Raw genomic sequence first — 11,610 nt, 5'->3', positions numbered from 1 at the left:
TAGGATGACATAACACTTGTATTATTTAAGCGAGTACTTCACCATATGATGCTTGTTAAAACACCATCAGGCTGCATTCCATTTCTTAGTTGTGGAATAGACAAAAAAAAGTCCTCGGAAATTCATCTAATTGAAATGCAGTTCAATTATAGATCAATGCTTATTCTCTTACAAGTCTAAATGTTTTTACAATATATTGCCGTGCATTTTCAGTGTATTTCACAGTTCTACATGTGAAGCTTATCCAGTATTTTATTTTTTTTAAAGATTAAGTTAGTGCTCACTGTTACTGTTTAAAAAGCTACTAGCCCAAAAGGTTCACCTGCAAGTAGTTATTAATCCAAATCCTTAAACACATTTATTTTAACTCATAGTGTAAAAAGCTTTAAAAGAAAAAAAGCCAGATGATTTCGAATAAATACACCTTTTATTTAACTGATTGACAGATCTGATTATACAAACGCCAACACGGAGTTCTGAAATAACAGGACCAATCAGCGAGACAATGACTGTACATTCTTGATGTGACCCTCCCCACCTTTCTTAACCACCACCCTGCCTGCAGTTAACTATGGAACTTAATCACTAGTGCTTTTTCCTGTACACGTAAAGCTCAGCTACCCCACCCACCCACTAACACCCCCCCCCCCCGGATCAGTGTACTGTCCGTTATGTACAGGTTTGAAATTGATGCAGTACCTACAGGTGCTGTTCGACCAATTACAAGCACCAGATTACAATTACAAAACAGGGTTTAATGACTAACCGTAGTGCTTGAATACCAAATTTGACTTTGTAGTATATTTTAATGAAATTTGGTTGTGTAGTCCAGCAGATGCAGCTGCTGTAGTAGTAGAGTTTGCAAAGTTTGAAGTGTATGAGCATGGTAACATCTTTACCATTTAGTTGCAATGCAAACTGACAAAAAACCTCTCCAAAAGAACTTCCCTATTCATCCTCTACCTGCCACTTTCTCACACTCTTGTTCACACTTTTACATAGACGCACATGCACACACGCACACACAAACACGCACACACAAATACTGGTATGTTTTTCCCTTCATCTTTAAAAATAAAAAAAAAAAGAATGTTTGCATGTTTGTTTCAGGATTTCGTTTTTTGTTCTCAATCTCTTCATCCAACCACATGTAACTGGCTTCAAACCATGCGCGATCATCCCCATGTTACCTAAGTGCAATTTCTTCCACATGCGTCTTCAGCCTTTCCCTACAGTAAAAACACAAACTGTACCATCACAATAAATTGATGGATAAAACATCCTCACTTTCATTCTTGCAGTCGACCTTTCTCAGTCCACCTCTCACTTTCTCCCATCAAAACCTTCACATCTCCACAACCTTACCCTCTATGCTCTCATGTAACAGACAGTCTTGCATGTAACAGTGACAAATACTTGTCCTCGGCATAACAGCTGGGAAGAAAAGAGGGACTGGGCAGGTGCGAGGTGTGGGTGAAGGAAGGCATAGGGGAAGAGATGGCGAGTTTTTCTCCTTGAGAAGAAAGTGAAAAACGATGGGGGAGGAATAACTGCACGTCCACCCCTTCGTTTCCCCAGCATCTTTATGATGAAGTGGAGGGTGAAGGTGGAGGGAAGAAGGGAGGAGGTGGACGGTGACTGTAGTGGGGAGAAAAGGAAAGCAGGGGGATGATGTGTGTTGGTTGGTCTTCATGTGTCCTGGCCGTCAGTGGCAGGGGTCTCGTTGGCATTGGACAAGTCTGAGTCCGTCTCCCGGTTGGATATGCGATCCAGGTCTGCCTGGACGTCAGTCAGGCCCAGCTTGGAACCTACAGCAAGAGTTGGAGGATGCAAATGAACATGCAAATTAGTACTATATTACAGCAAAGGCCAACACATGAGCAAGCTAGCCAGTATAATAATTAACGACAGATTTTCAGCATTGAGTGGTTCAGCCATAATGTAGTAAGCACAAAAGCAAATGCACATGATTGAAATAAGAACTGGGTGAGACAGTGATCATTTCAAAATAATTCTATACACACTTTTAAGAAGACTGCATTGATGTCAGTGGTCTCATTGTGTCTCAACTCATTTGCAAAAGGAAGAATAGCTACAGAACTATCAAGGATAAGCAAACCATTGCAAGAGTAAGACAGAGGCCCTTATACTAAGATGAAAAAGGAGGTAAAACAGTTTGAATTGATTTAATATATATATATATATATATATAATATATATATACACACACACACACACGTAATGGTTTCAGCTCCTGCTACAGTCAGCATTGAACTGAATAGAGGATGAGTTGATCAGTTCAATATTATAGATACGTATTTTTTTTTTGTACAGTTTTGAGAACAAAATATATAAGAGCATATTCTAAAGTTTGAGAACCCAAAGGAAGCCAAAAGAGCCTGTTAGCACAGTAATAATTCAGAAAGATCAGGTGATGCAAATTTCAAAACTGTAAAAATAACTCCTCATAATGTCTCCTAATGATCAGCATCCACTGGCTCCTTCAAGAAGCTACTGAGCGTTCTGAAAATAAAAATAATTGATCCCTGCACAGCAGGAGAAGGCTTTGAAAATAAAAGAAAACAAGAATTGTAGAGGCCAATTTGAGGCTTGGAAGACCAAGAAAAGTTCAAATAGAAGTTTTTGCCACCAACGCAGCCACACAACTTCCCATCAGTCCTCACCATAAAATGTAACACTAGAAGTTTAGAGATGAACAGCTAAATACACACCATGGATTTTGTCCTGCAGACAGATGGAACTAAAACAGAACGTTTAGGTCATTTTCTTCAGATGGAGTTGTCTCACCTAATGAAATTAAGCAGCTTAAGTTGATATGAGGAGGGAAGCATGGCACATAAAAAAATTTGCAGAGCCAACAATGTTCCTCCTCACTGATTAAATTCACCTGCTTTCTGCTGATGGTGGCGGTTAATTTCCAGTCCTGCTCAAAATCTACAACACACTCCCTGGAGTGAAGCAAGTTAAAGGTTCTACCATGACCCTCACAGCCCTCAACTTAAACATCAGCGTTAATCTTTGCATATACCTCAAAAAGAGAGCTGCATATAAGAGTTGCACATAATTGAAGTCTTCTGATGGAAGAATGAAAAATCCACCAAACAACAACTGAAAGATTACTCAGGGTGTTCGTACGAACTGACTCAGACTGCACACCTTTTTTTTTTTTTTACAGAAATGTAAAAGTCCCCTTTATGAGGACACTAACTCTAATTCTTTGACTTTATGAACTTTAATTTTAACATGGATCCTGGGATGGTTGTATATGCATAAAAAATTTTAAACGATATAATTAAAAATGCTTGAACATTAGTATTTACTGTACATGTTGAGATAAGAAAAACATTTTCAAACTACCCAGCCTCAGTTTGAATCATGTGCATATGTTGGGAGAGATGTTGCTGATAAGAAATGCAATGAAACATGCCAAAGAACACATTGAAATAAAAAAAATGGAAATGGAAAAAATGAAAGGATGACAGGGTATTTTAAAGGAAAGGATGCAACTCATCAACAAATGCTCTATGTCTATCTGTCTTCCTGTAAATCCTTACATGGTTGTTGTGTTTATTCTTTTATACTCTGGCAAACTGGCAAATAAAATGCAAGAGAACACATTTGAGGGCACAAAAGTGATTAAATAGCTATGGGATCATCTCAGGTGAGACAGACATATTGGAAGGATGAGCATAATGTAGAGATGAATGAACATAACAGAAAGCTGGCATAACAGAGGATAATGGAAAGAAAAATAGGCCATTCACAAGCAGGTATGAATGAGAAATAATCTTGCTAACACACACCTTAACGTGGCCAGCATCCTCTGACTAGCACATACACATACACACATTATATGAATGGTGTCAATAGTGAGACTGTAGGAAAGACAGTAAGTATGGTAAAGGAGTAAAAAACAGAGCAACAAACTAGCATAAAGGTGATGGTGAAGAGTTTGTGGTGCCCTAGATGAACCCAAAAATACTAAGCTCTATCAAGAGTTATGTCTGAAGTGAAGAACGAGTATGAAAGTGAAGATGACAAGTGGGAACTTAAGTGATGAGGTGTGGCTAAGGATAGAATTTCAGCCCTCAAACACAACAAAATAACTTCTTTATTGGAGAAAAAATTAGATCAATTAGAGCCCACCAAACAGAGTGAATCTTCTCACCTGACTTCCGTACAGTTCCTGGAGTGTTGTTACCACCACCTGGTGTCCCGGGCCCCCCTGTGCCCGCTTTCTTTGTCAGTAGACTGTTGAAGAAGTTGGCCAGCACACCCTCACTGGTCTGACCTGTAGTGTTAAAAGGCTAGAGTTAAAAAGCAAACAAAATGCTTTGCAGTGATGAAGTAATAAACACAGGCAGCCGTACACATACCTGACTGAGGCATGGCATTTGCTACATTGGCCGCTGCAGAGCGATTACTCGTCCTTGGGGAGCCTGTGGGTGCCCTGCTGGTGGTGTCCTATAAACAACAGCACACAACACAGTTTCTTTCACACATATGGACACTTTCTTTCAACTTGTGAGCCAAAACTTGTGTATTCGTGTGTATGTAGGGGAGGGGGGATACCACTCACCACTGGCCGCCCTGCTGTGACAGCGGGTTGTTTGGCAAGCAGCGACTGCAAATTAGAGCACAATATGCACATTCACACCAATTAGTACTTAATTACCATATCAAGACCCTTATCCAGATTTGATTTGTGTACCCACAAGCAGAAAAACCAACTGCCATTAAAATAACTGAAATGCTTTCTGACCTGCAGCTTTACGAGAAAAACTTGGTCATCTTCTGCCTGAATCTCCTTTTCATGAACAATCTAATGAGAGGAAAGGTAGAAAAACATGATTAAATGGGATTTGCCAGGTTAAGCTTAGTGTAATGGCTGTAATGATGGTGCACAAGCTAATGCATTATATTATAGTAGAAATCAATATCTTTGTCTGAAAATATTATCTTTTGGTTGTGTGTACCTTTCTAACTGGTGGTTTGATTATTACTTCCTCATAAGTGTCGTCTGCTTTTACTGTCTGGAAGTTCTCGTGAAGTATGGCAATCTTTTTCTCATTGTCCCAGCCTGACGGACTAGAAGAAAAGAAGAAGAAGAAAAAAAAAGAAGGCTCTATGATCCCTAGGAGAGACAGTATCAAAATACTACCAGGCTTACATGAAGATGGCATCTCTTTCCACCACGAGAGCCGGGCAGTGGAAGGGAAAACCGTAGAGTCTGTGGACAAGATATTTGTACAGGATGTCCAAGTTCTTCATCTCCTTCACTGATGTGTAAAGCAGAGAGGCCCCATCTGACACAGCCATCAAGGATATTTTCAAGACTATAAGTAAACCGATTCTAGCTTGAACAAACTGCTATCAGGACAGAAGCACTGCAATCTTGTTTCAAACCCATTTTCCTGGAAAGCTGCAGCACCGTTTCCACTCAGCACTGACTGGAGAAGAAAATGTGGAAAAACAGACATTTTGAAGGAGGATGGAAAATCTATTTATTGCAACAAAGCAACAGTTCAATAACTCACAGAGCTTAAAACTGTTGCAACAATAATATAGCAGCAAACTCATATTAACTACCTTTGGATTGTGAATTAAAAACTTGCAGAGATGGACTCTCAGTCCTATCAACACCCTTCAGCAGCTAGTACATCAAGCAAAAATGCCATCACCTTTTCCCAAAATTACATCATCAGTCATATCAATAAGCCCAATTGAGACCCAGCATGTACATAATATGTTTTGTTTTGTTTGCATGTCAGGTTTAGCTTTGCACCTGCATGAAGGGGACAATGTTGTGTTAGTTCAAGGATACATTGCAGACAGAAATGTCTGATGTGGGACTGGATGAAGTCCAGGTGTTCGTCTCTGTAGTCGTACTCCTTCTCCAGTGTGCTGATAGCGTCACACTGAGGACAAGATAAGCAGGTGGCAAAAGTCAGTTTGTGAACGGACGCAATAAATCAGCACACACACACACACACACACAGACAGACACGCACAGATACAGAGAGTACTTTAAAAGTTTTCCCTTTTGCCCTGTAAAGCATTTTAGCTTGCACTTGTACAGATCAACTTGAATTTTGAGTTAAAAGCAAAAATGTAATAGTCCATATGTCACTGTCAGCTTAAAAGTAAATGTGTGTGTACCTTAGTGCAGACAACCACCACTGGTATTCCCAGGTTGTGTGTAAGTGTGTTGTCTCCTAATGGCAGCAGCACACTCTCTTCTTCTTCACTCCTTCTCTGTGGTGTGCCGTCCTCCCCACTGCCCGGTTCTGTGTACTCCTGGAACTGTTTTACAACTACAAAGAAAAAAAAAGAAAAAAGAAAAAAAAAGATAAATAACACCAAGGTACACAAGACTTGCAGGAAATTACAATTTGAAACTTCAGATAAAACTACAGGAGGGTCTGATGTAATTTTTGTACAGAACCTCTTTATCCTACTAACGTTTTATACAATTAAGAGGACATCTGAATACACACTGCTTTCTTTTTTTTTACCCCCTGCTAGTAGGTCCAACTGCCGTCTGTATGACTCACTTTTGTGTTCCAGGTCCCGCAGCTTTTCTGGCGCAACTCGGAGTTTGTCAATGTGCTCCCTAGCAACGGCGGCCCACTTCTGGAGGGAGTCCAGGGCGTTCCACGGCCGTGACATGTCAATCGTTATCAATAGCAACGTGTTTTCAATAGAGTCCACTGGAACGGCTACTCCCTGAAGACCTTTATGGTAAAGGTCTCCGTCCAACACCCACACGTTACATCTTGTTTGGTCTAAGAACACAGACATGCAAAACAGGTGGAGTTTAACACACTCCAGTAAACAGGAAAACACAGTTTGCAATTTATGTAATTTATTATGAACAACAAGCATTCATTGGTTACCATCAATGTCATCGTCATGGACACTGAAATAGAAATATTCCAGGCCACGCCCTTTCATGTACTCCTCAACCCCCTGTAGCTTTGTAACCAGGGTGCTCTTCCCTGAGCCCACCTCACCTAAACACAGAAATTAATGTGAAATTAACAGGGTCACTCAATAACATGGTTGGTAATGTAAATGATTACCTTTATTATTATATTTGTCAACATGCTGGAAAACAACAACAACAAAAAAACAAAAACAAAAACAAAAAACCACATGACCAGCAAACATAGTCATGCCCTCAACAATGCCATCATTTAAAACACACTGAGAAACATACAAATGTTGCATTCTGCTAAAGAGGGACACCCATATCATCCTTAAGCCTGGTACACACATAACGATATTTGGGCTGTTTTTGTCCCGATTTTGCCTCTTCCCGACCTCGGACGTTAAACGGCCGACCATCGTGAGATTTCCCTGTCCAATCATCATTTGGTCTCAGGTGTGTTACGAGCCGATTTGTCCTGATAATCCGCTCCGAAACGGGTCGTAGTCAATAACTGGGAACATTGAACATATTTTAATATTTTAGAGCCAATTTGTGTTGTGTTTTCCAGTTGTTACTATGTTTCTTCTTCTTCATTTTTTGCAGGTGGTTGCTAAGGTTCTTCTTCTATGTTTCAACGTTTGTCCAGCTCAGAGGACTAGATTGTAGATGAGTTGCAGAACAGCATCTTTATGTGTGTGTTGCTCTGTGATTGCATTTTCAGAGCACACCACACACAATACGATCAAAACTGATTTTTTTTTCTTTATGTATGAGGTCTCGACCAGATAGAAAAATCTCATAAGATTAAAAATAACGTAATGTGTGTACCAGGCCTTTGGCAAATTAATAATCATGATAATAATTCAGAAAATGTTCATAAAAAAAGACAATACATTACTGGCCTGTACCGTTTTAATAGGAGTATATGCCTAGATAAAGTAATAGACGGTTAAAAGATATGATGTGGGATTACTATAAATAACACAAACATAGATATTTCAGAATTGCTCATTGCAAAAAAAATTAAATAAAATAAACTGGGAATATATAAACGTATTTCAATGAGACAGTCTCCTTAGTTATTTGACCTAAAAACAATACACTTTATTAGCTGCCCTCATATTGCATCTAAATATATTGTTAAGTCTGACGACATTAGATTGTTTTTGAGTGTTAAAAAGGTCAAGCTGCATCCATTCTTTTTCTGTGTCATAATAACCTAAACCGACAGGGGGACTCGACGCAATAAAGAAGAGCTTGCTGATGTTGTCATGGACAGCATAACACGCAAATGGCTTCACAGCCTCCCCATACATAGGTAACCAACTCGCTGATTAGCTGGAATGGGTAGCAGGCTGCGGATTATCCCGGGCGGATGTGTAGATAGTGTGTTTTGTGTGTGCGCCTGGACATTAGCAGGGCGGGGGGCGGGGGGGCACCATCTCTGCTTCACTCACATAAAGCTCCGTACAAAAGAACATTAACTTGTCCTCCAATCACAGTCATCTCAGCCCAGACGCTACTAGCATCGTCGGATGCTAGAATGACTTGCAGGGTTTCAAAGAGGCTCGGGTCTCTCCGAGAAGATGATGTGGTGTGTATGTGTGCGCGCGTGCTCGTGCCCCAGTGCGGGCGCTCAGGAAAATGCACCTGTCTATTTCTCCTCCGCAGACAGCCAACGCACCAGCCACGAAGCTGGAACACAAAAGCTCCAGTAGTGCAGAGCCAGCTAGCTTAGCTATCGAGCAGAATTAAGTTTAGCCACAATGCAGAGATGATCAACAACTCCTGGGCTATCCGAGCTAACGATGCCCATTGGCTAGCCAGGAGACTGCAGAAATACACAGATACCCACCCATGACCAGGACATTTCTCCCAGACGGTAGCTTTGATCTTGAATGGGTAGACACTTCACTCAGGATGGCGGACCTGCAGACAGAGCAGCTCCGTTACAACACAGCCAAACAAGGCGTGTTCATTCATTTATAAACAACGACTGACAGCAGGAGGCTAGAGAGAGCTATAGAGCCGATGTGTCACCAGTCAGTCTGGTGCTGATGCTAGCTAGCCTCATTAGCGGGCTAGTTGTCAACCCATCCTGATCCAAACACAGTGGGCTCTCTGCGTCCCCAAACTGTGTTCACAATAACCAAGCTTTAATCTCTTATCGCCCACCATAGGTTCTGTCCATCATCCTCTTCTTGGTTGGAGTTCTCCAATGTGCTCTTAGGTCCAGTTGAGGTGGAGGATAATAATGCACTCCTCCCAGAAGTCGCCATCTTCGCAGGGCTTGTAAACCTAACGAGGGCGCCCGGATGTAGCAGGAGAAGCAGTGCTGAGCTAACCTAGCCTGGCGCACCGCACGGCACGCCGGGGCCGGGGCGTGGTCCGCCGGCACAAAGCTTGAGCTCCATGAGATGATCTCATCCGCAAAGTCTACTCTAAACATCCCCACCAAGTTATGTAGAGGCAGAGTTTACTGCGATGTGCCATGCCAAAATTAAACCTGTCATAATCAAGGGCTATTAGACTACTTAATTTAAAGTAAAACTGGCTTTTCAAATTTATTTATTTGTTTGTATGATTTGCTTCCATATCATGCCATCTTTCAGGTTTGCTAAAAGGAAACATGATTTTTAATAAAATATCTCGCCAGTCTACTTTCCTTAAACATTTATTAGGCTAATTATACCATGAATTATATGTATGTAACATTTCATTCCTTCCTCCTTTCTTTCTTTCGTTCTTCCTTTCTTGAAACATTACACCATTTGCACAAACATGAAGGACTGCAATCTTGGGGAGGTTTTATTACATTTACTAAAAATGTAACCCACTGCTCTCCTTCGCTATAGTGCAAATAAATGAATAATGAACCCAACAGTGTGATGGCACAACACCGTAATACGTTATTTAAAAAAAAATCACCGAATAGGCTATGTGACTGGTTTATCCAAAGAAATTATCAGGATGTCCCAAAACAACCACACAAATCCGTTTCAGACAAAATATCCTCTTAAATACCCTGCCTCCTAAATCAGTGATTTGATTTGTGAATTAAATAGCATCAGGCCTAAGCCTGTAAGGAGATAAAGCTATAATTCTGTGTAGCATTTGAAGGCACTTCAGATTTATTGGGGTTTAGAGGTTGCTGAGGGGAGAAAAAAAGAATAAGTACACAAATAAACTAATAGGTAAATAATCAATTTTCTTTCAGGTTAAAAATGACGTTTCTACTCTAGTATAGGCTATGTCAATTTCTACATCTGGAAACTGCCTGTAGCCAACTAAAAACTCAAACCTGTCAAATCGATTAAAGTGTAGCTACACCCCCTACTTTCGGTGGGCGGGACGGGATGCACAGGCAGAAATGATTGACAGACAGCAGCTCAGCTTACTGGCAAGATGCAAAGCGAGATTCTCAGAGCAGCTACGCCACAGAGGGAAGACTTCCCCTCCTGAATACCCTCAGCTACACATTAACAAGGTGGTCCTGATCCTTTTCAGTTTGAGCCGTTAGAACTGTTGCGCTGACCAGCTCCAGTAGCTCTGGAAAGCTATGGAGCCTGGCAGCAGGTTGTTCTGAGGTTCCATTTTTGCCAAAAACATTCAAACATGTTTATATGCACATTTTCTACGTCTACGGACCATTGTGTATGTAGTTGGTAAACCTGACCATACATTTGGCTGTGTCGATCCATCCTTGTCGTTCTTACATCTTGTTATAACGTGTCCCAGCTGGCATTCAACTTACATTAAACGTTTAAATGTGGTTTAAATAATGTGGGTTTACGAAAAAAAAGTTAATTCAACGTGGAAAAAATTTGAACAAAAGCTAGTTGAAGTAGTGTTGACTCACCATGGATTCACTATGGAAATATCAACTGTATATGCTGTATGTCGAATTAACATTATTTTACAACTACTTGTGAAAATTCTGCAGAAATAAAACTGTTGAACAAATAACGTTTCAACGGCTTAATAATGCTACGGTGGCCGGGAAGTGCAAAACAATATTACATCGAGTGAAACACTTTTACATTTTCGTGATAGAAATTTACAGCCACTGCAACACTTTTACATGGTCACAATGCATTTAAAAAACAAAAGTACAACGCTGAAACACTTTGACCAACGACAAAGTAACTTTACATTTACGTGAAACACTTTTAGAAGTTTACCGAAATACAATTACAAAGATAGGTGTTTCACCAAAATCTGTGACCATCAGAATCTGTGACTGCACGTAGGTTTTCACGAGCAAAGTCTTGAAAACACTTTTATTTAAGTCTGAGTTCACTATAATACAGTAAAGTAACACATTCTGAGAGCTATCAAAAAGTGTTCAAGACTTTGCTCATTACGTAAATAACCTCTCCATGTCACGAAAAACATAACCTGGTTTTATCCTGTTGAAGCGTTATTAGTCATTTTTTTACCCACAAAATCCTGTTTATAAAATAAATAAAAATAATAAAAAACCCCAATTTTATCAGCAGTATATGTGGTTTTTATTACAATTAAGTAATAACATGTTGTTTACAACTAAAAAACAAACATTTTTGGGTGTACTACTCCTTTAAGAAACTTTTCCAAGACCATTTCATTTGCGTAGGCTATGAATTTGTAGCCTATTTTAGAAGCTAAATCCCCTCATA

The 11,610-nt window shown here is 40.2% G+C and overlaps 1 protein-coding gene across 3 annotated transcripts; it reads right to left on the bottom strand.

Moving 5' to 3' along the window:
* Nucleotides 1–408: 408 nt before the first annotated feature.
* Nucleotides 409–10,908, bottom strand: dync1li1 (dynein, cytoplasmic 1, light intermediate chain 1). Of its 3 annotated transcripts, none has more exons than XM_041967328.1 (13): nucleotides 10,812–10,908; nucleotides 8,808–8,881; nucleotides 6,918–7,034; nucleotides 6,576–6,806; nucleotides 6,181–6,335; nucleotides 5,846–5,939; nucleotides 5,192–5,327; nucleotides 4,998–5,109; nucleotides 4,784–4,843; nucleotides 4,601–4,645; nucleotides 4,398–4,485; nucleotides 4,190–4,312; nucleotides 409–1,808 (listed from the first exon to the last, which is right to left on the bottom strand). In XM_041967328.1, the coding sequence occupies exons 1-13, from the start codon at nucleotides 10,862–10,864 to the stop codon at nucleotides 1,690–1,692; spliced, it is 1,407 nt and encodes a 468-aa protein (XP_041823262.1). In that variant the 5' UTR covers nucleotides 10,865–10,908; the 3' UTR covers nucleotides 409–1,689. The 3 variants fall into 3 exon arrangements, with proteins under 3 accessions (XP_041823262.1, XP_041823263.1, XP_041823261.1); XM_041967329.1 differs by lacking the exon at nucleotides 10,812–10,908 and adding an exon at nucleotides 10,634–10,738; XM_041967327.1 differs by lacking the exon at nucleotides 10,812–10,908 and adding an exon at nucleotides 9,128–9,315.
* Between the last annotated feature and the right edge of the window lie 702 nt (nucleotides 10,909–11,610).

This window comes from Melanotaenia boesemani, chromosome 17, assembly GCF_017639745.1.
Source record: "Melanotaenia boesemani isolate fMelBoe1 chromosome 17, fMelBoe1.pri, whole genome shotgun sequence".
NCBI classification, from domain to species: Eukaryota; Metazoa; Chordata; class Actinopteri; order Atheriniformes; family Melanotaeniidae; genus Melanotaenia; species Melanotaenia boesemani.
The sequence above is the reverse complement of the archived record's forward strand: the minus strand, read 5'-3'. Positions and strand labels throughout refer to the sequence as shown.

Coding starts and splice junctions, on each gene's coding strand:
- dync1li1 (XM_041967327.1), bottom strand. CDS start 9,231: ATGGCGACTTCTGGGAGGAGTGCATTATTATCCTCCACCTCAACTGGA. Junction 8,882..9,127: donor GATGATGGACAGAACCTATG/GTGGGCGATAAG, acceptor CTCTGTCTGCAG/GTCCGCCATCCTGAGTGAAG. Junction 4,313..4,397: donor AAATGCCATGCCTCAGTCAG/GTATGTGTACGG, acceptor TTAACACTACAG/GTCAGACCAGTGAGGGTGTG.